This window comes from Globicephala melas, chromosome 15, assembly GCF_963455315.2.
Source record: "Globicephala melas chromosome 15, mGloMel1.2, whole genome shotgun sequence".
NCBI lineage: Eukaryota > Metazoa > Chordata > Mammalia > Artiodactyla > Delphinidae > Globicephala > Globicephala melas.
The window spans coordinates 9,889,536-9,914,635 of NC_083328.1; the positions used below are offsets into that span (position 1 = coordinate 9,889,536).

At 55.3% G+C, this 25,100-nt stretch overlaps 1 protein-coding gene across 5 annotated transcripts in view; it reads left to right on the forward strand.

Moving 5' to 3' along the window:
* Positions 1-25,100, forward strand: part of GTF2IRD1 (GTF2I repeat domain containing 1) — a 111,836-nt gene that overhangs the window by 52,467 nt on the left and 34,269 nt on the right. For 4 of the 5 annotated variants that reach the window (XM_030871965.2, XM_060285155.1, XM_060285154.2 and 1 more), the window contains exons 10-20: positions 4,245-4,270; positions 5,201-5,309; positions 6,217-6,254; positions 6,695-6,775; positions 7,356-7,445; positions 14,140-14,187; positions 15,094-15,159; positions 16,256-16,439; positions 21,991-22,040; positions 22,260-22,316; positions 23,752-23,835. In XM_030871965.2, coding sequence (XP_030727825.2) covers positions 4,245-4,270; positions 5,201-5,309; positions 6,217-6,254; positions 6,695-6,775; positions 7,356-7,445; positions 14,140-14,187; positions 15,094-15,159; positions 16,256-16,439; positions 21,991-22,040; positions 22,260-22,316; positions 23,752-23,835 — 833 coding nt within the window. The remainder of the gene's footprint in view (positions 1-4,244; positions 4,271-5,200; positions 5,310-6,216; positions 6,255-6,694; positions 6,776-7,355; positions 7,446-14,139; positions 14,188-15,093; positions 15,160-16,255; positions 16,440-21,990; positions 22,041-22,259; positions 22,317-23,751; positions 23,836-25,100) is intronic. The other variant, XM_060285157.2, reaches the window with a different exon arrangement.

Sequence of the window (25,100 nt, forward strand, 5' to 3'; positions counted from 1 at the left end):
TGGGGATGGAATCTGAGCGGTGACGGGGTGTGCTGGTGAGTGGACCGTGCAGGTGGGGAGGGGAGTGGGGAGGAAGGGTCACCCCCATGTTTCTGAGTGAGTTCACCTTGGAGGAGATCAGGAGATGGAATTTTCAGAAGCCCAGCTGAGAGGTCAGAAGCTCGTGAGGGAGGTCTGGGAGTTAGAGATGAAAATCTGAGAGTTGGCAGCGTGGGCCAGGAAGGGATCACGGGCAGGAGAGAAATAGAGAAGAGAGGGGCAATTCCCCGGCGGTCCAGTGGTTAGGACTCCACTCTTGCCTGCTGAGGGCCCGGGTTCAATTCCTGGTCAGGGAACTAAGATCCCACAAGCCATGCAGCGTGGCCAAAAACAAAAAAAGAAAGAAAAAAAAAAAGAGAGAAAAGGTGGAGAGGACTCAGATGGACTCTGGGATCCCCACGTTAGAGGCTGGGGCCACCAGCAGAGGAGGCTGAGAGTGGCCAGGGAGCTGGGCGGGCGTCTCACTGCCACCGAGGGAGGTGACTCTGAGAGTCAGCTCTGACTGTGGGGCACGCCTGCTCAGAACCCTTCCCCGCTCCCCCACTCTCCGTGAGCCCCGGTGTAGCGGCTCCCAGGGTACCACAGTCCAGCCCGTCAGCAGCCACCGTGCCCGCCTTAGTGCTGCTCCGCCTTCCCTCCTGTTTCTCTGAACTCCTGCCTCCTCACGTGCCTCCAGCCATCACTGAAGCCCTTTCCTTTGCCTGGAGCTGCTCCCCGCCCTCCTTCCCACCTGTCCTGTCTTTCAAGGCTCACTATTCTGTCTAGAAGCCCTCCCCTGTCCTCAGTCGGAAAGAATTTCCCCCTTCCGCAGCAGATGGCTTCTTCCCCCCATCCGCGTCCCCACCAGCCCCCCATCACCCTGATCACTGGCGGCAGTGGGACCACAGCTGAGCCACCTCTGTTCCCTCTCAACCTCTACCAGGGGTCCCACTTGATAAATCATTCTGGAGGTGGATTTGAAATCATTCGAGGGAATTCCCTGGCGGTCCAGTGGTTAGGACTCTGCACTTCCATTGCTGAGGGCCTGGGTTCGATCCCTGCCTGGGGAACTAACATCCCGCAAACCGAGTGGCGTGGCGGGGCCAAAAACAAAATCATTCGGCCTTCTGTCAGGTAGTGCCTCCTGTTGTCTAGCTTAAGTCTCTCTTGCTGCTGCCTAAGTCCTTTTCCTTCAGTTGACTCCTGGTAGCAAGGGAGGAGGCTAGGAGAGCAGAAAGCAGCAAGGGCATCCCAGTGACCCCTTACATTCCTGGCCGTGGTGTTTGAGTCCTCACTGTGGCTGACCTTCATCTCCCTCTATCCAAACTGTAGGTCGTTTAACCCTTCACTAGTATTTGCCAGGCACCTCCTGCAGGCCCAGCCCTTCACTGAGCTCTACTGAGGACTTCACGAAACAGCAGGCACAGTCCCCATCTGCCCCCAGGGGCTACCGCGAGTCATGGGGGGTGGTCACTCCTGCGATGAGTCCTGGGAGCATCAAACAGCATGTTTCCAGGTGTAGACTCGATGGCATCTGAGCAGCAAGCCTGTGGGGCTTCCTGGAGGAGGAGGCTTGGCATCAGGCCGACTGGGCTTGAAGCCACACAGCACGTGAAAACCTTGGCTAGCACTTCTCTTCTGAGCCTAAGTTTCCTGATTTGTAAAAATAGGGACAATGATGCCCTATTCCTCAGGTTTTTCTCAACATAGTATGAGGAGGTAGACATAACATACCTGGCATGAAATAGATGCTCAATAAACACGAGTCGTCTCCCTTGACCTCATCTCCTTCACGTAGAGAGAAGTAGTTAATCAGTGCTGACAACCCGGGTTCGAATCCTGGCCCTACCATTTTCCAGCTGTGTGTCCTTGGGCAAGTTACTTAACTGCTCTGCCTTACTTTCCTCGTCTATAAAATGGGGCTAATGAGGCAAATTCCCTGGTGGTCCAGGGGTTAGGGCTCTGCGCTGCCACTGCAGGGGGCATGGGTTCGATCCCTGGTGGGGTAATTAAGATCCCACATGCTGCACCGTGTGGCTAGAGAATAAAATAAAATAAAATGCGGCTAATGATTGTTTAGGCCCCACAGTGCTGATGGGAGACGACATGGACGTGAGCGACGTGCTCAGAACAGAGGCTGCTCCTTTCTGAGCCCCAGTGCATTTTCACTGTTACACGTCCCAGCCTCGTCAGGGAGACATTCGAGATCACATCTGCGATCGTCCTAGCAGAAGGGAGTCAGAGAACAGAGAGCTTAGGAAGCAGCCAGGAGGGGGAGTTGCCACCCCAGCCCAGGTGTCTGCAGTGCGGGGGAGGTCAGGGTGCTCTCCTGACAAAAGGGAGAAGCCCCTCGACAAAGCCTGTGGGTCTTGTTATTAGTGGAAGGGGGCTTCCTGCCCCTGGGTCCCCAGTCATGCCCAGCCCTGACCCCTAAATCCCCAGTTTCTACCAGGACACAAGCCCAGAGCGAGAGGCTCTGAGTTCACGTGTGTCGGTTCTACCTAAGGGAGGACTTCAGAGGGAAAAGTGTCTGGAGGGGGTCCTAGAACTCTGCAGTGTGCAACAGCGACCCTTGTTCAGTGCTCATCAGGTGGGCCTTCCAGGCCGGGCAGCCCATGAGAGCGTCTGTCACAGCATCGGAGCCACGTCAGATCAGACTTTCTCCCTGTCATCTGTCTCCCCGCTCCCCGCCCACCAACTCCTCTAGGAACTGCAGGCCAAGGTGTCACACCCCCTCCCTTGTGCTCCCTGATAAGTAAATATAACCATAAATAATAAAACCTGCTGTTAATGTTGGGAGCCTCCCCGTCACTGGGTGGAGCTGAGGAAGCGTGCCTCAGAGTGGAAGCCAGTTCTCTCCAGAATTATGCCCTGTGGCCGCTTCTCGGCCTTGGGGGACCCAGACGAGCATGAACCTCCAGGAACAGTGGGGGAAGCTTGCACCTCTCAGAATAAGAACAGGATGCCGTGCCTGGGGTCTCACCGCCCTGGTAACCCACACGCTCTACCTTCTGTCACTGACCTTTTCGCCTCTGTTTGAATTTCCCTCTGGGCCCGGCTTGGGCACTGTCGGTCCCCTTGTATTTGGACTCAGACAAGCGGGACTTCGTTTGTCCCATGTCGCCTCTGGGGGTGCCAGTTTAGGGGCCAAAGCCCTGTCCTCTTGTCCAGCCGCTCCATGGCACGCAGGCTGTGCTGCAGACCCCCCAGACCAGCTGCCTGAGGCTCCCCAGCCCGCTGGGAGCCACCTGGTGGGGTCTGGGAGCAGAGCAGAAAGAACAGCAGCCCTGCAGGTAGGCAGCCAGGTGATCCCAGCTCCCTCGCTGACCTTTACTCCATCCTCGTTTTCCAGGAATAAGAACTCCAGGTGTCTTATCAGGATGACTCAGGAGTCCCCAAATGGCCCCTGGGCCCCTAGCCATCCCCCCTCCAAGCCATCCCCCCTCCAAGCCATCCCCCCTCCAAGCCATCCTCTGCGTGGTGATGGAGTGATCTGAGGGTGCCATGCCCCCTGGGGGCTCCCCGTTGCCCACGGTGTAGAGACCACATGCCTGGGCACAGCACAGAAGGCTGGTCACCTCCCACAGGACGCCTCCAGCCGGCCAGATGGAGCTGCCAGCCCTCCCTGTGCCTTTACCTGGACAACCTCTCAGCCCTCCCACCTGGGCTCTCCATCCCCAACTCCGTGAAGTCTTTCCTGACCCCCTCCCTGCTTGGGTCCCCTTGGCTTCTGAGACAAACCGGAGGGGTCCCACATGTCACGCTGTGAGGCTGTGATCTGGAACGCTCCTGGCTTGTGCCACCGACAGAGAGCTTCCTGGGTGCAGGGCCTACCCCTTGCCTGTCGCTGAGACACAGGTGGTGGTGGGTAAAGGCTGCGGAGCTCTGGTGGGAAAGGGGTGTGAGTTATCCTCCAGCTGTGGCCGGGGAGAGCTCAGGGCCGGAAGAAGCCCCGCCCCCCAACCTGGGCTGTTGAGATGAATAGGTTGGACCCTCCGGGACCCCCACAGGGGCTGGCCAGTGCCTTCCCTGGCTGTGGAGAAATGGTTCGGGATGTCTGGTTGTTTGGCGGTATCTGGCTGTCCCGGACCGTGCCCTCTTCTGCCCCCATGTGAGGCCAGCCCGGTGCCCAGGTCTGCAGCCATGCATGTGGGACTTGAGTGACCGTCACTGAGGGGACCTGGAGGCCGGCTCCCCTCTCATGCCCATCTCTCCTCTCTCCCCAGGATGTTCGATGAGCGAATTTTCACAGGTATGTGTGGGTACCGTCTAGTCTGTTCCGAAGCCACCAAGCTGATGCCCCCAAGAGTGCTTGAGCTGCCACCACACCGGACCCAAGGGAGCCTGGGTGTGGCTTCTGTATCCGGGGGCCCCAGCTCCCAGGCGCAGACAGACTGTCAGGACATCCCCTCCAGACACGGGAAGCCCTGGATGGGGAATCATAAAGCTAACATTTGCTGAATACTAACGTGTGATGGCTACTCTCCTACGCTGTTAGCATATTTAATTTTAATTTAATTTAGTTTTCAACAGTCCTATAAAGTGGGTTCTGGTTTTTTCCCTGAAGTCTAGCTAGTGAGCACTGGGGTCTAGATGCAAACCGAAGTGCCCAGGCCATGACCAGTGGGTGGCCTGCCTCTCAGGAGGAAGAGGCGGACTCTGCCAGGTGCAGCAAAGGGAGCACGGATCTTGGGGTGCAACACATCTGAGTCCCAATACCAGCCCTACCTCCCCCCAGCTTTGGGACCTTGGGCACGGTCATGTTGGCCTCAGTTTCCACATCTGTGAAAAGATAAGAGCACCATCCTCTGGGTTCCTGGGATAACTAAATGAGAGAATGGTCCCATGGTACAGCCTTGGGAGAGACTCGGTCCCTTTCCCAAGGGCTCCCTCAGCCCCAATAGCATAGCCCCTGTCCTGAGGTCAGGACAGCCGTTTCTGGCTTCTTCCTCCTGCCAAATCCTCTGAGATCCCCGGTATCCTTATTCCTCATCCCAGGGGAGGCATCTCTCCCTGGACCCCTTCCTGGCTTGGCTGGACATGGAGGCCACAAGAAGGAGGGACAGAGGCCAGACCACACCTGAGGGGTGCCCCCAGAGGCCCCTGCTGGGTGCCCCGCAGGCAGAGGAGGCTGGAGAACCTTCGCCTTGACCACCCTGCCCCTCCCCGGCTCTCCCCCCAGGGAACAAGTTTACCAAAGACCCCACAAAGCTGGAGCCAGCCAGTCCGCCCGAGGACATCTCTGCGGAGGTCTCCCGTGCTGCCGTCCTGGACCTGGCTGGGACTGCTCGGTAAGGCCACGCCCCGGCTCTGCGCCAGCTCTGCAGGGAGGAGCGAGGCCTAGGGCTGGCTGGAGGATGCTGGGCCCAGCGTCTCACTCCACCTGGACACCCCGCACAGGGTTATCCCACACAGGCACCTGTACGCCTCACCCCACTGTGGGCCAGGGAGAATCTAAAGGGACCCAGAAGGAGAACAGAGATTTCGCCAATTTTCTTCCACCTGGAGGATTCTTGTCACCCCCTTGGGATCTAGCCATACGTTATCTAGTCTCAAAAGCCTTCCCTGGCACCCAGACTAGGTCAGGAATCTGCCCTGCATGTCCACGAGGCCTCGCACTCAGCTCATGGCCTGGTCGCCATTCACCAGTGCCCCCCACCCAGGGCCTGGGCTCCTGGGGGCCAGGGACGGGCCATCTATCCCGGAATCCCCACGTCCAGCCCAGGCCTCCCCGACAGTTCTATGAATGAACCGAATCCTCCATCCCAGGGTCCTGCCCAGCTTCACTCCCCAAGCCCCTCCCCAGACTCCTGAACCCTCTCCAGGCGGGTGGTCCCTACAGCTCTCAGTGCCCCCAACAAGCACTGATCAAACCCCCACTGCACTAAGTGGTGGGGCTCCTAGACTGGCCAGTCCCAGGCCTCAGGAGCTCCCAGCTGGTGGGCAAGGTGGACGCCCAGCACGTCACCCGAGGGTACAGATCAGGAGCTCGGCTGGGGCAGCCAGGAGACTGCTGTCCGGGAGACGGGGCACTGGGGGTATTGCTGGCGTAGCGGGGGAGCGGCGTGGGTCCCGCTGGGATGGGAGCAGATGTGGTCAGGGGTGCATTTTGAATTGGCAGCCGCCGTGGGCCCCTGACTGCCTGGAGGGGGAAAGCTGGGGCTGATGCCATGTCATTTCTCGGCTTCCTTCCCACAGGTCGGACAAAAGCAGTCTCTCTGAAGACTGTGGGCCAGGTGAGGAGCTGGACCCCACTGCGCGTGTCTGGGGTGGGAGGGCGTCCACCAGCCCCACTCAGCAGCTCTGGGGAGGAGGCCGGCTCAGACCACGAGCCTGGGTATTCATGAATGTCCTCCATCCACCCCTGTCCCCTGACCCTCCCCCAGGCCTTAGAGCATGCTGGGAGCTCGCTGGGGGCCGGGAGGGGCAGGTGGGATGTGGGTGGCTTTGTGGGAGACCTGGATTCGGGTATCACCTCTGCCTCCACATCCTTGGCAATGCAGGTCTCAGTTGCCAGGTCTATACGTTGTATCTACCTATAGCTCAGACACCAGGGCTGACATGACTTTTCTTGGCACTACTAACAAGTCACAGACGGGAGAATGTTCAAGAATGACTGCCCTGCCCGGCCGAGCTCACGGCCACACTTGACCAGATCCCTCGTTTCCCCCCACAGGAACCTCTGGGGAGCTGGGTGGGCTGAGACCCATCAAAATTGAGCCAGAGGATCTAGATATCATTCAGGTCACTGTCCCAGGTAAGGGCTGATCCCGCCACCCCCGCCTGAAGGTACAGGGGTCGAGCACCACCGTGTCCCCTCCCGGGCTGTCCTGCTCTGTCTCTGGAGAACCTGCCCCGGCCAGGAAGGGGTCGCCAGGCCGCTGTCTCTCTGGTCTGATCGTGAAAGGCTGCAGCGTTGCGTGTGCTTTCTGTAGGCACATCTGCCCTCTGGGCTGGGGGTCCGGTCTCAGCTCCGACCTTCCTAAAGGTCCCCCCAGCCTTCACCTCTCTGGCCTGGCTTGCCTGGGATTTGAGAGGCTGCGGGGGAGAAGAAAAGGTCATTGGAGTAAGAGGATCTGAGTCTGACTCCAGCCCTGGGTCCCTCTGAGCGTTAGTTTCCGCATCTGTGAAGAGGGGCATGTACTTGTCCTCTGGAGGCTCAGTGTGGGGTAACCACAGGCTCCAGGCCCCTTGGGTCCCTGCTGTCCTCTGGCACGGCTACCCTCCTTCCTTAAGGGTCCTGCTCTGTGGGCACGCTGAGCTGGGAGGTCCCTGAGGGACCGTGACGGGGTGGGACAGACAGAAGATGCTGTTGTGATTTGGAGTTTTGCCTCCAGACCCTTCCCCAACCTCTGAGGAAATGACAGACTCGATGCCTGGACATGTGCCCTCGGAAGATTCCGGTTACGGGATGGAGATGCTGACTGGTAAGAAATGGGCTGGGGACCCACCTCCCTGGGATGTAACAGGGAGAGGGGTGGGCCAGGAAGCCTCTAGACTTTTCTTGGTATTGACTGTCCCCCTTGGAAGAAACTCAGTATATGCCTGGCTCCCCCATCCCGGCCAGGTTCCTTTCTGAAAACTTGAAATAGGCCTTGAGTTAATATTAAGTCTGGTTACTCTGTCTTTCCCAGGAGCTCCCATTTGGATAAGTTTGTTTATTTAGTCAGTAACTATTTATTGAGCACCTACTATGTACAAGGTCCCATGCAAGGTGCTGGGGACAGAGCAGTGAACCCGACAGACCAAAGTCCCCGCCCTTGTGGGCTGACATCCCAGTGCAGGGAGACAGGTAATAAGCAAATCAGTAAGAAAAATAGGGGAATTCCCTGGCGGTCCAGTGGGTAGGATTCCAGGCTTTCACTGCCAGGAGCCCGGGTTTGATCCCTGGTCAGAGAACTAAGATCCTGCAAGCTGTGCAGTGCGGCCCCCAAAAAAAGGAAAAAAGAAAAATAGAAAGTCAGATGGTGGTAAGTGCTATAGGGAGACACAAAGCCAGGAGGGGAAGTATCAGGGGCAGGAGGGGTGGTTATTACAGGATTTGAGTGGTCAGAGAGGACTTCACTGAGAAAATGACATTGGAGCAAAGACCTGAAGGAGGTGCGGGCAGGAGCCGTGTGGATATCAGGACAGAACTTTCCAGGCAGAGGGAGCAGCATGGGCAAAGGCCCTGAGGTGGGCTATGCCCAGCATGTCTCAGCAACAGCAAGGAGGCCGGGTGGCTGGAACGGAGTGAGGTGGGGAAAGGGAGGTGGTGGGTGAGTTATGCAGGGTTGTGTACATCAAAAGAAGGACTGGAGACTTAACTCTGAAGAGACAGGAACCAGTGCGGGGGTTGGCGCTAATGGAGTACATTTTAACAGTGTTTACTCTGACCGTGGAGCTGAGAACAGACTGCAGAAGGTCTGGGGACAAGGACGGAAACAGACTCTGACGATAATTTAGACAAGAGGAATGGTTGGGCAGGTGGATAGCAGCAGGGAGAGGGTAGGGTTCTGTGTGTTTTGTTTATGAAAGTTTATTTTGGAAATGTTCAAAACCACCCGAAGTTGAAAAGAATAGCTTAATGAATCTCACATGCCCAACTCTCAGCTGCAACCATTCTCAACAGATGTTATTATTGATAATAAGAAGTAAGAATTATTACACGTAGTTAATGTTTTCAAAAAGTGAATCATTATAGGACTTCCCTGGCGGTCCAGTTGTTAAGACTCCGCGCTTCCACTGCAGGGGGCGCAGGTTTGATCCCTGGTTGGGGAACTAAGATCCCGCGTGCCGCGTGGCACAGCCAAAAAATAAAAATAAAAATTTTTTTAAGTGAATCATTATAAAGACAAATAGTATGTAAATTATAGAAGGTTTGCGGATATGGCAGAAAACGATATTAGTACTTAGATGATTTGAGTTTGGAAGGCTGTGTAACAAGGGATGCAGGGCCAGGGCAGGAAACTTTAGGAAGATGGCTGGAATTCGTTTCCCTTGCCTGTGATGTCTGGTGTGGGCTTGATGAGGAGGGGAGAGGGGTGGGTATTGCTTAAGGATACTGTGCAAAAGCGTAGTAGGTGTATTTAAATGCACAGTGTGAAGAAACCTCATAATGTTCAATGTGAAAAGCAAGTGCAGAAGGATATAGACAATATGGCATTTCTGTAAGTTTGGAGACGTAACAATAGTATTGCTAATGTTTTATTTTTAGAAATCGTGTGCAACTATGACAAAATGCTAATGTGTATTCATTCCGGCTGATAGGTCCATGAGTGTTTGTGGTAATATTCTGTATGCTTTACTGCACTTTTTAACGTTTCCCCTACCAAAAATAAACAAGTGACTGGAAAAATAAATAAGAAGGTTTCCTACAGGCCCAGATGGGTGGTGCCGCGTTAATTGGTGACAGAATAAAGGCAGAATCTCTCTGCTCCTCGTCTGCTTCTGTCTTCTCTGTCAGGGAGAAGGGTCTGGAAACAGGAAAGAGTGAGGAGGACCTGGGAGTCCAGTTCGATAAGGAGATATAAAGGGTCCTCAGAGCTGCTGTGGATCAGTGTGCTCTATGGATAATACCTAAGACGTGCCTCGGACGTGAGAAGTCCCAGCGGACACAGATGAGCTGACAACAGAGATAGACTTGGAGATGAGGTTTTGCCCCAGTTGCAAACAGGTGGACCGTGCGTTAGTCCCAGGCACAGTTCTGGAACAGATTTCTACGTGGGCGACTGGGAGCCATCAGAGGGGACCCAGTGTGGGGTCATCCACGGGACTGAGTTGACTCATACGACATCGAGATCTCCAGAGGACCCTCCAGCTGCGGAAGCTCCTCATTTTTATAAACAAAAGGGTTTTGACTCTAAATGCAGTTTTAAGTATTGTTTTCAATTTAAATAAAAGTTATTTGAATTTCAAGCAAAAAAAGGGAGGGCCGCAGGGGGACCCCAGCCTCCACACGGGGAAGGTTTCCCCTGTTGTCCTGGAGGGCTTGGTCCTTCCTCAAACATTTGTCAGTTAGTTGGATAAAGGACCTTAGGCAGCAAGATTATGCAATTTGCAGATCCTTGGGGAGGAATGGTCAGTCCATCCAAGAATGGTGTTCCCCGTGGCCTTGACAGACCAGAACGCTGGGCTGAAACGCACAAGAAAGATTCACAGCCCCAGGACGTGTGTCATGGGTTGTGTTCGTGGGGCCCAGTCTCTGAGATGGAGTTTAATGTGTGGGGTGTTTATTAGGGGCTGCCGTTGGGATCAACACCTATGTAAGGGAGGGGACAGAAGCACAAGGGGGACGAGGGGGAAGGCAAGCCATGATCTGGCTGCCTCAACACGTCCACCAACCCCACGGGGAGCTCGGAGCCAGAAAGGCCCCTTAGAGTTGCTCCCAGTTGCACTGGATACCCTGGCCTTTATACCTTCACCTCAATCAGTCACGAAATGCGGGCCACCCTGGAAGGGCAGTCCTTGAAGGGGCAGCTGCCCACTGACCGCACTCCCCGCTGCTAGGCCAACAAGCTCTTCCTTGAAGGGGATCTGAGTAGTCAGTACATCCCAGTGCCTGCCACAGAAGAAGAGACAGACAGTAAACAAACGCATGCAGCCACAGAGAAACAGGGGCTTGAACAAAGGGGCATCTCTTGCACCTTTTAACTGAACAGAACTTTGGCTGAGCGCATGGGGAAATGGGCACAGACCTGGCGCTGGTAAGAACGCAAATGGGCAAATAGCTTTTTAGGGAAATGTGTCAGCCTTAAGAGCCGTAAAAACGAGCACCACCACCCCTCCCCCCTACGTCCAGCAGGAACCCGGTCCGAGGAAATTGTCTGAAATGTGAAGTGTTTTCTGCACGGAGATGTTCGTGCCAGCGTTAATGATGACCATGAAAGATTGCAACAAGCTCGTCCAGCTGTCAGGGAACTGTTAACGGTATCCTCCCGATGGACTATTAGCCACTAAAAAGAGGCAACGAGGGAGACTGTAGAAGACACAAAGCTGATGGTGTTTACAACTGTGTTGAACACATGATCACTGTTTTGGCGGGGGGGGGGGGGGAATACCAAAAAAGTAGCTATGTTAGGTTAAGTGATCTATCTTTGTCACTCCCTGAATCAGTTGCGATGTGCTTTTAATACCTTGGTGATGAAGAAAGAATATTGTCAGGCACGGGCTGGGCATGAGTGGAATTGGAAGCAATCCGGTAACTGTGTGGGGAGTGTAGTGGACCAAAGGCTCAGGATGAGCTGACAGTGTGGCCTGGTCTTTAAGAAGTCGCATGTCACCTGGCTGCATTCACAGCAGAATTAAGAAGACCGAGGGGGATTTCCCTGGAGGTGCAGTGGTTGAGAATCCATCTGCCAGTGTAGGGGACATGGGTTTGATCCCTGGTCCGGGAAGATCCCACATGCCATGGAGCAGCTAAGCCCTCAGGCCACAACTACTGAAGCCCGCGCGCCTAGAGCCCGTGCTCCACAACAAGAGAAGCCACCGCAATGAGAAGCCCGCGCACCGCAACGAAGAGTAGCCCCCGTTCGCCGCAACTAGAGAAAGCCCCGTGCGCAGCAACGAAGACCCAACGCAGCCAAAAATAAATAAATTTAATAAATTAAAAAAAAAAGAAGACCAAGGGGGTCCCGATCTGTGGAGGCCCCTGGGGTTGGGGGGCCGTGGACCAGCATGGTGCGATTTCTATCGGAAAGGCTTCTCCCAGCTGGTGGTGTTACTGTATTGTACAAATCATCCCTCGTTTGCTCACCTGGTGCCTTGGGCATCTCTGGTCATGCCCTCGATCGTTTACCAAGGTTGAAAATGGGGAGGCAGTGAGCACATGGACGGGTTTGTTCAGGGTAAGTAGCCCCGCACCATGCCAGGGGGCAGGGGGGAAAAGCAGGCAACTTTCTCACGTTTGGAATTAGGGCCCCCAAAGTACAAAGGTCATCATCTCCTGCTGCCTTTGAAAGAGCCCCCCGCCCCCCGGGGGAGGACCCGGCCCCGCTTCCTTCTGTTTTCAGGGTCCTACAACAAAGGCTGGCAGAAACCCCTCCTTAGTGGAGCCACAGAGCTGAGCTGGTTCCCTGTGGGTGTCTGGGTCCGGTCATCTGCCTGGCTCTCAGATTGTTGCTACCGCCTGGGGGTGGCCCTCCACACACGGACAGCTCAGAGCGGGGACAGACTTCCCGGTCTCCCCTCTTGTTCCTCTCAAGCCATTTCATGAACTTGATCGGTGCTGCCACTGTGACATCTGGGCATCTCCCTCCGCCCTGAGACAGATCCAGCTCCCTGATTCAGGGAACCCTCCCTGGCAGCACTGCTTGTCCCTCTGTCCCCACCAGACTCCTCTCCTCCTGTCTGCCCCTCTCTGTCTAGAAATGGCAAAGATGAAGTTGGTGAGTTTGGGATCCCCCAGGGGCTTCCCCTGAGACAGGGGCCTTCATTCATTTGGGAGGAGAGTCCGGGAAGGGCAGTCCTGGTACGAAGGGGGACTGGACAGGACAGCAGTGCCGTCAGGCCCGTCACCCCTGTGGGCAGCTGAGCTGAGGGACCACGGGAGCCCACGTAAATCACACACCTGAGTTAACGCAGCTGAGGAAGCTGGGAGCTGGGCTGGTGATCTGCCCTCCATCACTGGCTGAGAGCTCTTTCCAGGCATTGATCCCAGCCCTTGTACCTTGCTGGTCTGCTCCCACAGCCAGAAAAAAAGCCTCCAGGCAGAGTCAGGTGGGCCCATAGTGTACTTACTGCCATGAGGAAAATTTAGGCCGAAAGCTCAGGCCTGGCCCTTTTTAAGTCAGAGGCTGAGCATAGATGAAACCTTCCAGAACCTTCCGGGCTGAGCCCCAAGGCTTAGGCTTGTCTGGCAATCCCAGATGCAGGCTCCCCCTCCCTCCGTCCGTGAGTGGGCCTTGACCATGGGCAGCTCTCCCAGGATCAGCCCCTTTCCATCCCACTCACGATCCCATCTGGAACATCCCTGCATCCCTCATCACCGAGCATCCTCTCCACCAGCTGGCCAAGAGCAGACCCAGGTCCGACTTCTCCACCCCGCACCAGCTCAGCCTCGTGTCAGGGGCTGAGAAGGGCTGTTAAGGGTTAGCCCTGCCTGGGAAAGCACCTGGCAAACGCACAGCAAACTTCCTAAGTCGCAGTTTCCTTCTGGTTCTTTCAAGTGTTGAAAGTCCCCACACCTTCCTCCAGCTCTTGGCACCAAAGAGCTGCTGCTGATGGAGGCCCTGCAGCCCGCCGGTCGGCCTGTGCCGCACCCCCTGCACCCCACTTCCACTGTCCGCACTTGGAGTTCATCCTGCTGCGGAAATCCGCCATCTCTGAGTTTGCCACCACCCTCCCCACACACACTTCCCCCCTCCCTGCCTGTGTCCCTCTCCCACCCCACTGCTTTCCCTGGACACTTGGGTCCAGCCCAGGTGTACCCCCCCTCAGCCCCCCAGGGCCAGTCTCACCCCTCCCCTGTATAGCTTGAGCCCTCACCTCCCCTGTTGTTCACTGTGCCACGACCTTGCTGCCTGTTGGACGGGCACCTGGGGACAAGGTTGGGTCCCTTGTGCCCAGGCCAGAGCCAGTGTCATCTTGTCAGATGCTTTGGGACCACGTGACCCTAGATGGCTCCACACCCCCACCTGCCTTTCCTCCATCCCCTTACCCAGCCATGCCACCTGACATGTGGGATCGTAGTACCCTGACTGGGGATAGAACCTCTGCCCCCTGCAGTGGAAGCGTGGAGCCCTAACCACTGGACCGCCAAGGAATTCCCTCTGTTTTTCTTGACGGCATCACTGCCATCTGGCATCATATGTAATGTTTGACATCACACCAGGAAGACAAGGCTTTGTCTTGTTCCCGTGTGTCCTCAATACCTAGAACAGAACCTGGCAGTCAGTAGATGGAAGGACAGGCTGGTGCAGGGCTGGTCTCCACGGGGTGTTTACCAAATGTGACAGGATATCTGGTCTCTGAAACTCACATGGAGGCAAGGGCAGGTGCTTGTGCAAAATTGGGGTCCATGATCCCATCTGGGAGTCACCATGCCGTGCTCCAGAGTCTGGGCCTGCCGTTCCCCACCTGTCTGCCCTGACTTTGGTGGTGCAGGAGATGATGAACATGGCTGCCTGGCACCCTCTTTTTCAGACAAAGGCCCCAGCGAGGACCCGCGGCCTGAGGAGAGGCCTGTGGAGGGTGAGGCACTGTTCACCCCCCATTTTTCACCCTCCCCCCACGTCTCCTCCCCTCCCCAGTCCTGCATCTCCTTTTTGTCTCTTCCCAACACCGGGTTTGGGGGTGGGTGTCCTGTGGGCTGCCTGAGTTGGGAGGAGGTTTATAGACCTGTCTTGTAGAACTAAGAGGTACACGGTCAGAGGTAGAAGCAGCTCTTTCTGGTAAAGGAAATTGTAAGCCTTTCTTATTTTGTTTTTATATACACCCTGCCTCTTTCCACAAAGGTTTTAAGGCTGAGTCTTCCTGAGCAAGTCGAATTTAGGCCTGAAAGCACAAAATTGGCTTTGTGTCCAATAGACATGTTCAATCTCAGGAACACTGCTCATTCCCACCCTGCGGAGGGTGGGAGTAGGACAGGCAGGGAGATCAAGGTGAGGATGGGTCTGTTTCCACCCCTGGAACGGAATGAGTGGGTGTCAGAGGAGAGGAGCGTCACTTTCCCAATCCCAAACCCAGCCTGGCAGGGGAGGAACTCTGAAGTTTTAATCAACATCCACTGCCACCTAGTGGCGGCATACTCAATTTGCAGGCTTAGAGTTCACAAGCTAGCAAAGTCACTTACGGTGCTGGTCTAGAGTGACATTCACATAGAAAGCCCCATGGTCATTCTTAGGCCTCAGAACCTTCCATTCAGTCCTGGTAATGCCCTAGATCCGATTTCACAAGCAGGTATTTGAGCCCCAGAATTGTGGACCTGTCTGCAGGGATGCCACTTCTGAGGAAGTAGGTTACTGCCACCATTACCCTTCCCCATTCCAAGGTCCCAGCACAGGGTCATTCTTGGTGCCAGCAGACCTAGGACATGAGCTGAGAAGCAGGGTCCTGCTGCCACTGGGGAGGCTCACCAAACTGTTCTTTGCCTTTCAGACAGTCATGGTGACGTGATCCGGCCTCTGCGGAAGCAGGTGGAGCTGCTTTTCAACACGCGATACGGTGAGCGAGGAGCCGGGTAGGGTCGAGGGCATCCAGGCCTCCCTCCAGCTGCCCTGTTTTCAGAGGGCCTGATCCCCCATCCCAGCTGCTCCTGGAACAGAGACAGAGGAGGGAGGGGCCGGAGGGGCTGGGACCAACTGGGAAAGGGCCGGGGCTCCGCAGGGCCTGCCATCCTGCCCCTTCCTCAGCTCTAGACCTCCCTCCCTGGGAGACTGAGGCACTGCCAGAGAACCCCACCCTCTGAAACGCAGCGTCCCCACCTCCTCCTTCAACAGGCTCACACTCAACTCATGGTCTGCCTCAGCCTCAGCTTACAGAGGCCTCTCTGACTGCTGTCACTGCCCCTCTGTACCCACAGACACCCTTGTTCAGGGTCCTCAGGAGGACAGATGGATAACAAGGTCTTTCCTACTAGAAAGACCAGGAAAGAAAACAGGGAGGCAGGGAGAAGCCTGCCCTTCATTCAGCCCTTGTGGTTGGCCAGGCACTGGCGAGGTGCTTCTCCCATCCCATCTCACAAAACGCCTGTGTCCTAATGCCCATCTTACAGATGAGGAAAATGAGGCCTGGGGAAGTGATGTGGCTTGTCCTAGGCCCCAGAACTAGTGAGCGGCAGTGCCTGGCCTGGGCCTCAGATGTCTCTGGTTCCCAAGGCGTGGTGTTGGGCCATGCAGGGGGTTGGGGTTATTTATGGTGGCAGGGGGACCCTCTGGAGGGCCTTTCTGGCAGCACGGGGACAAGTGGACTTGGGTGGAGCCGATGCCAGGTCTCACCAGCTGTCAGCAGTTTCTCCTGCATTGCCTGGGTATGAGGGCATGAACTGAGCATAGGTCTTACCCACTTACTTGGGTTCACATCCCCCAGCTCTGGGGCTCTGAGACCTGAGACAGGTCACATCCCCTCTGGGCTCTGGGTCTCTTACCCACAGCCTGGGGCTAACAGTACTTACCTCAGGAGGGTCAGGAGGGTTCAACTAAGGGCTAAGTTTCAAAAGGGCTCCAGCACCTGCGGCCCCCCCATGCAGACATGGGAGGTGGGAGTTGAGGCTCGTGGCCCCATAGATCTGGGTGGCCCTACAGCAGCCGTATCTCTGCAGCCAAGGCCATTGGCATCTCGGAGCCTGTCAAGGTGCCCTACTCCAAGTTCCTGATGTACCCAGAGGAGCTGTTTGTGGTGGGGCTGCCTGAAGGCATCTCCCTCCGCAGGCCCAACTGCTTCGGGATCGCCAAGCTCCGGAAGATCCTGGAGGCCAGCAACAGCATCCAGTTCGTCATCAAGAGGTAAGGCCCGGCCGGGTCCACGGGAGCCCTTCCAGGCTCGCCCGGCACCCAGGAGCAGCGCCAAGTAGCCATCTTCCTCTTCAGACTGGGGAAGGCTTTTTTCTTAAAAAAAATAGGGCATTCGATGAGGTTTGGCCTCAGTTGAGCAGGCACGAGGTTGCCCAGGCCCAGCCCAGGCCTGAAGGACCTTAAGCAACTAGACTGACGCCCTCTCAGTCCCACGAGAACAGCCCCCAGTTTACCCAGGTGTAGAATGGGAGAACTCCCGCCAGCTTGACCTCCTGGGTAATTCTGAGCACCTCTGGGCCAGGGGGCATCCAGGCTGAGGACAATGCCCCATGACCCCAGGACTGGAAAATCAGGCATTGGCATTTTGAGTCTCTTCTGTTTCCTCGGGCATCTGATTTTTGTCAGCGAGGACCCAGGGAGCTCCAGTGTGTCCAGCCTGTGTGCCGGCTCAGATATAAATTGTCAGCGAGGACCCAGGGAACTCCAGTGTGTCCAGCCTGTGTGCCGGCTCAGATATAAAGTCCCTTTGGAGGAGGTGGAGGCAGCTACTAAATTTTTAAAAGGTGAGGGAGGACCTGGGGTGAACCGTTTTGTGTTTTTGGGTTTTTTTTTTGTGGTACGTGGGCCTCTCACTGTGTGGCCTCTCCCGCTGCGGAGCACAGGCTCCGGACGCGCAGGCCCAGCGGCCACGGCTCATGGGCCCAGCCGCTCCGCGGCATGTGGGATCCTCCCGGACCGAGGCGCAAACTCACGCCCCCTGCATCGGCAGGCGGACCCCCAACCACTGCACCACCAGGGAAGCCCTGTTTTGTGTTTTTTTGCTTCTGTGTATTAACGCGATGTCTTATAAATTTACTTTTAGTTTGGTTGGAAGTGACAAGAAAGAGGAGACTCTTAAGGGCTTGTTGTCCCTGGGGGAGTAGATGGCCCCCAAATTGGGAGACTCACAGTGTCCTTCACGCCTCGAGTGGCAGGCTGGTGATGGGGTGCGGAGCAGGGAGCTCTCTCGTGGGGCCTGGTTTGTGCCAGGAGAAGCAGAGAGGGTGATGCTCCAGGAGATGCAAATAGTGGACACGTGGTTCCCTCCTTCCACAAATACATCTTGAGTGCCCACCGTGTTCCAGGAGTGACGCAGCAGCAAATGCCACCGAGTCCTGCCCTCGAGTTGGCTGATCTCACGGAATTGAATCACAATACAGTATCAGGTAGAGATAAATGCTATGATGCAGGTTAAAGGGGCAAAGAAGGAGGGGCAGGAGGAACCTGTCCATGGAGGGGACTTTGGAGCAGAGACTTAATGAAGCAAGGTTTGCAAATTATTTGCAGTGGAAGAGCATTGAAGCAGCGGGAACAGCAGGTGCAAAAGCCCTGAGGCAGGGACATCCTTGTGTGTTTGAAGTCTAGCAAGGTGCCATTGTGACTGGTGCAGGGGGAGTGGGGGAAGAGTGAGAGTGGCGAGGCCCAAGAGATAGCAGGAGCTGGATCATACAGGGTCTTAGACTGGTTTAAAGAATCTGGATTTTATTTCAAATTTAACAAGGACTCACCGGAAGCTTTTGAGGAGGATGGGCAGGGGCAGAAACGGGGACCAGTGAGGAGGCTGTTCCTGGCCCAGGGGACACAGTGGCATCTTGGATTAGGTAAAGGTAGGGGTGGGATGGTGAAAAGTTGTCAGATTCAGACAGTGTTTTGAAGATGAGGCTGGTAGAATTTGCTGATATATGGGATGTGAGTCTGCTGTGTGTTATGTTTGAGGTGCGTGGGGGCCTTCCAGCGAGGGTTGGCAGGTGGATTTACGGAGGTCAGACTCAGGAGAGAGGCCGGGGTGGGGACAGAACATGGGAACCTGTCAGCATTCAGGAGGGACGTAGCACATGGGGACTGCTTGCCTCATCCACCCCCTCAAACTGAGAACTGGAAGCCCTTGGGTGACTAGCAGGCTCCTGGGTCTAAGCCCAGCTCCTCCTGTTACTCCCCCTGACCTTGGGTAGGTTGTTCAGGGCATTAAATGGGGCATACTGTACCAATTATGGGGTGGCCCTGGAGGTCAAGGCTTAGCAAAAGACCTGGCACAGTGTAGGTACTCAATTAAGATTTTTTTTTTTTTTTAGTATCAGGTTTATTGAAGTTTAATTTACATTCAGTAAAACTCACCCTTTTAAAATGCACAACTCTTTGATTTTTGGCAAACTCACACTGTCACATCACTACCATCAAGACACAAAACAGTTCCATCACTCCACAAGCTTCCCTTGTGCCCTTTTGTTGGCTACCCCAGACCCTGCGACCTGGTAGTTGATCATTTTTTTGCCATTTTGCCTTTTCCAGAATGTCATATAAATGGAATCATACATTGTGCATCTCATTGGGTCTGGCTCTTTCACTCAGCTTTTGAGATTCATCCATGTGGTTGCCTGTATCAGGAGTTCATTTAAAAAATATATATAAATTTTAAAAAGTGAATTTAGATAATTCGTTTTCTGAATGCCAAGTGAAGAAAATGATTCAAGTAGGAAAGAGTGATTAACTTTGTCCAGTGGAACAGTTGGGGTGTTAGGATTAAGGACCAGTTGGGGTGATTCTAAGAGATAATCGGAGAAGAGAGATGGAGCACTTGAGTATAATTATTTTGTTATTCTTCATTTAAAAAATTAGTCAAAAATACTATTGGGAATATTAGTGAAAAATCGCCACTTCTCATTAATCTTACTTCTAAAAAATATGTATTTGGGGGATGATGTAACTGTTCTGGAATTAAAAGTATGGCTGCATAAACAACTTTGTGAATATACTAAAAACCATTGATGCGTGTACCTTAAAGAGTGAATTACATCTCAATAAAGTATAAATGTGTGTGTGTGTGCGTGTGTGTGTGTGTGTGTGTGCGTGTGTGTATATATATATATATTAGTTGGCCAGAGCAGCCATAACAAAGTACTACAGACTGGGTGGCTTAAACAACAGAAATTTATTTCTCGCAGTTCTGGAGTCTGGAAGTTCAGGGTCAAGGTGTCAGCAGGGTTAGTTTCCCCTGAGGTCTGTCTCCTTGGCTTGCAGACAACCACCTTCTTGCTGAGTCTTCACATGGTCATTCCTCTCTGTCCACACATCCTTGGTATCTCTCTGTGACCTAATCTCCTCTCCCTATGAGGACACTAGTCAGATTGGATTAGGGCCCACCCTAATGTCCTCATGTAAAGACCTTATTTTGAAATACAGTGAGCCTATAAAAAAATATATGAGAAATCAGCACTTGGAGGGATGTCACTGACGGACTGATTTCCACCTAAACCTGAATTCCACGTCCTTCTAAACAGCCTCCAGACAGCGGCTGCCAGTTGATGAGAGTTGGCACAGAGTCAAATCAAACTTTCTAAATCTTTGATCAAAAAACATTCTTAACCCAGATTCTTGAACAAACATGTATCCAAACTTTTCATATTCTTTTGTGCATTCTTCTGGAAATAGGGTCCCTTGCTTCATCAAATTCTCCAAAGTTAAAACAAACCAACAACAAAAAAAAACCTTGGGAAATTTAAAACCATGGGTGGATTCACACGGATGGGAGACTGAGGTCCAGGGGAGGAGTGGCAGAAGGTCTGTCTGATTGCAGCGTTGCAGGGCAGTTCTGGTGCCGACCTCCCAGACTTAGCAGACCCTACGGATTCAGGACACAGTCCCCAGCAAGACCACCCCCACTTCCAACATCAGCTAAAGTTCAAAGGTCCCTAGACCACCGACACTCCTGAGCAGCTGGCTGCAAATTCAGGGGTTCCCAGGACCCCTCCCCAAGTTTGATAATTAACTAGCACGACTTACAGGACCCAGGAAAGCACTGTGTGACAGTTTTATAGAAAGGATGCAAATCAGGACCAGCCAAATGAAGAGACATAAAGGACAAAGTTTGGGAGGGACTGGATGTGGAGCTTCCATCCCCTCTTCCTGCGAAATCAGGGCCTATCACCCTCCCAGCACATCAGTGTGTTCACCAACCAGGCAGCTCCACCGACCCCAGTGTCCACACTTTTACTGGAATTCATTGCTAGCCTTCACTGGCTTACTGGCCAAGTGATTGGACTGTCTCCAGCCCCCCTCCCCTCCCTAGAGGTCAAGAGGTCTGGCTGATAACAGTGGCTTGAAGACCAGACAAGCTATATTATACAGCACTGATTCTAAGTGCCCCATTTTTGGTGCAACCTTGTCCAGCTGTAGCAGGCCTGTCTGGGTGGCGGGGGTCTGGGCTGAATGGCAGGCTGAGGGCACTGGGGAGGTCACATTGGCCAGAGGAGGGCTGGCAGGGCATGGCGGGTGCAACAGGTACCAGAATCACTCCTTCGCATCTCCCGAAGGGAAGGGATGCTGGACCAGGGTTCAGTGTGAGGGTGAGTCTGTAGGTGAGGCTGCCCGGGGAGGTGCTGGGCTTTTCCTCACAGGGGTATCCAAGCAGTGACACAGGAGACCCTGCCTGGGAGTGAGGCCAAAGGCCAGACTCTCAGGGCACCACCCCCTCCATCAAGTGGATGAGGATTTGGTGTCCCTCCTGGCAGCGGGCATCTGTGCCTGACACAGAGCTGGGCTTACAGGGCCAGGGAAGGAGGAGGCACAGCCCTGCCTTAGATCACAGTTTCAGGAGCTGGAAAAGCCCTCAGACTACATCTAGACCCCCCTCACTTCCTCTCTGCCTTCTTATGGGGAAGCGGAAGCCCAGAAAGTGTAATGATTTCCCCACAGGCACTGAGCAGGGCTCCCAGGCCAGAGTGCTGTCTGCGGTCCTGTTGTGTCTTCAAGTATGGATTTATGAGGCCTGTTCCCCTCTGAGCCAGGGCAGCGTTATTATTCCATTTCAGATGAGAAAACAGGCCTGGGGTGGGAGGGGTCCCTCAGCGGGAGAGGCTGCAGGCAAGAAGGAGGGGATGCCTAGTTTGAACTCTGCCCCTCTCGCTGTGCGGTCTTGGGCACGTTACTCACCTTCCCGATGCCTCAGTCTCCCATTCCTGCAAGTGGGATGATGGAAACAGTGCCTACCTCAAGGATGTCGGGCGGGTTACCTAATGTGAGGACAGGCTCTGTGGAGTCTGCAGGGATACAGACATCAGTGTAAAGCTGGGTCTGGTCCCCGAGGCCCCGACCCCAGAGTGAGATGGTGTCAGCCAGAAACCTTGGGCCTTCCCTACACCAGGATCTTGCCAGAGTCAGTCCCGACTGTGTCTACAGCTCCGTAGGAAGGCCCCCAGACCACGTGCTCTGACCCTGGCCAGTGGCAGTTATGCATCCTGGAACCGAGAGTGAGGGGTTCAGCTCCACCGGGCCAGGACCAGGCTGGTTTCGCTCCTGGCTGGATCCTCAGAGCCCAGCGCAGCCCCCAGATCACACATGTGGGTCAGTAGGACAGCTGCCTGGGAGGCAGAAACCCCAGACCTTGACTGTCCAGAGCCAGGAGCGCCCACTGCACAGATGTGCAGACTGAGGCCCAGGGGGAGAGCTGGGTAGTACCGGGGAGCCCTGGAGGGACCTTGGTGATAGCCCCACTTGTGTTTTGCAGGCCTGAGCTGCTCACCGAAGGAGTCAAAGAGCCCCTCACAGACAGCCAAGGTACCCTGCGCAGGGTCATGGGCCGAGGCGCGGGCCGGGCGTGGGAGGGGTCCCAGGCTTCTGCCATCACCCCTCCTCCTGCTTCCTCTGTCCTGGTCCCGTCTACCCTGGCATCCCCCCATTGCCCTCCCTGCTGGGTTTGCCCCCACCAGATACCACCTCTGTCCCGGGTCCCAGGAGCTGCCTGCTCACCCTGGCTTCTCTCCCCCCCGCCCCCAGAGAGGGATTCCGGGGACCCTCTTGTGGACGAGAGCCTGAAGAGACAGGGCTTTCAAGGTAAGGTTGCAGCTCAGGATGGGGTCCGCAGTCCCAGTGCCATGACCTTGACCTGGCTTGGGTTTGGAGGGCCAGGCTAGGGGTGGGAGGGGCTGGACGCCAACCTCAGGGCCCCGGGGTCTGAGCGAGGCCGGCGGGCAGCCAGGCAGGGCTGGAGTTTGCCAGCCCCAGTGAGAGGCTCCGCAAGGTGGCTGGGGGTTCGGGGGTACAGGGCGCGGGAGCCGGCCTGCTGTCCGTCTGGGGAAGCAGCTGACCTGCCCGCTTCGTATTAGGCAGCCGGCCGTGCTCTTAGTGCTTTGAAATCAGAGGAGAGGAGGTCACGGAGGGCAGGGAGGGCTCTCCCAAGAAGGAGGACCCTGGTTGGGCCAAGGAGGGGCGGGAGGATGTGAGCGTGGAGGAAGAGGCGTGGAAGATGGGGGAAGCCTGATGCAGGGAGGGGCCAGGGACTGACAGGGGAGGCTCCCTCCCCACAGTGGAGGCTGGTATTACCTTTTGGTTAAGATCAAGTGTAGTATCGGTAGGGGCTGCGGTGGCTGAGAGCAGCCGTCCACGTGCACGTCGGGGCAGCTCTAGGGTGTGGCTGTGAGTCCCCTAGGGTGGGTGCTCCCCATGTGGGTCCTGGGTGGTCAGTGTGACCCAGAGGAGAAAGTGGGGTCAGCCAGACCAGCGGCAGGAAGGGCCAGCCCCTGTGGGTGGAGGAGCCCAAATCCCACAGGGGCACCTGCTTACCCCCCAGCCTCTCATCTCCTTCCTGGGCAGCCGGAACTTTCTGGGACGGGGGAGTTCCGTCTCTCACTTCACCCTGTGACCCCTCATACTCAGCCCTCTTAGCAGACTGGGGTCCGACCAGCCAGAGACCCACCCCCTCCCTCCTCCATCCTCCACCTCTCTCTTCCCACAAGGCAGTGCAGGTTCTCATCTCCCCAAGGCCGGGGGCTCGTCCAGGCATCTCATGGCAGGTGCTGGCACGCGGGCTCCATAAGCGATAGCTTCTGGGTGAATGAGTGACCACGGGGAGCTTCCAGGCCGGCTCCTGCCTCCGCGGGGCCGCCGTGTCCACTGAGCTCACGTCCCCGCGCTGCCTCCTGCCTCCCGCCTGACTCTGAGCGAGGCCCCACTCCCCCCGCCGGTGACGCAGGAGGCTGCTCCCCTCCGTGGCGTCTCTCACCTCCAGGGCTGGCTCACTGGTGTGGGCTTCAAATGTCAACAGTTAATTTCCGACTCATCGCTGTTGTCGCGAGAGTGCGCGTCCTTCCAGAAAAAACACACGTCTCCGTCAAGAAGTTAGTGCTGGAGGACTCCAAGGGGCCCACTCCACGGAGCTGATAATTGCCTGAGAAGGAGTTCCCCATAGTTAGGAAATCGTATTCCTTTAAAGTCACCAAGTGCCTTTTCATTTAACAGCCCAAATCCGTAATTGTTTTTCACTTTGCAGAAAATTATGATGCCAGACTCTCACGGATCGACATTGCCAACACGCTGAGGGAGCAGGTCCAGGATCTGTTCAATAAGAAATACGGTGAGCCCCGGGACACCCTGGCGGGAGGGAAGAGAGGCAGGAGCAACCCGGTTCTGGCCGTGGTCTCCTCTGGGAAGACCGCTCACCTGCATACAAATACGTCTTGAGCACTTACTGTGTGCCAGGCACTGGGGAAAAGGGAGTGAAGAAAACACGCAGTCTCACGGGGACTTCTCTGGCGGTCCAGTGGTTAAGACTCCGTGCTTCCACTGCAGGGGCTGCGGGTTCGATCCCTGGTCGGGGAGCTAAGATCCCACATGCCAGAAACAAACAGACAAACAAAAAAAACCACGCAGTCCCTGCCCTCGGGGGACCCTGCAGACCAGTGACGTGAGACCGGCATAGAACAGCTCTACCCAGAATCCAGCGACAGTGAGGCGTCGTCCCATGATTATGCAGAAAAAGAGCAGGCTGCTCAAGAGAAAATAGCTCTCCTTAGATTGGAAGCCAGGGAAGGGCTCTTGGAAGAAAGAACTGAACCATGGGGAATCAAGCAGAGTGTGAAGGAAGGGCATTCTGGCTGAGGTGATGGCATGTGCAAAGGCCCTGAGGCTTGTCTTAAGAAGGAGCCAAGGGAGTTCCCTTGCGGTCCAGTGGTTAGGACTTGGCGCTTTCACTGCCGTGGGCCCTGGTCAGGGAACTAAGATCCTGCAAACCATACGGTGCAGTCAAAAAAAAAAAAAAATACATATATATATATATATATGTATATAGACACATATATATATGTAAGTAGATAGATAGATGTAAGAAGGAGCCAAAAGCCGAAGCGTAAGGGCAGGCACTGGGGGAGAGGAGGGCCCTGCGGAGCTGGCCAGAAGACAGATCCAATTGTCCAGGGCCTTGGAGGGAACCATGATACCGGGTTTGTATTTTGGGAGGATTGAAGTAAATGGAGCAGTTTTGCACTTTTAAAGTGTCTCCCTGGATGCCGTGAGGAAAGTGAGTGGCTGTGGGAGGGTGGGAGTGGACACTGGGAGACCAGCCCAGAGGCTGGAGCAGTATTTCGGCGAGAGTGATGATGGCTTGGGCAGGCCCTGGCCGGGATGCTGCAGGAAACCGGATGGAGTGAGATGTGCTTCCGAGGGAGAACCACAGGCGCAGATTGACGGGGCAGCGGGAGGAGTGGAGGCATCCAGCTGCGTCCTGCCTCGAGGAGGACAACCTGTATCTGTTAAGGTGCTTTCCGGTCTCAAGTAGCAAAACCAAACTGGCTTCAACCGTTAAGGGGGTTAATTGGCTCGTGATTCAGTTACTATGACTTC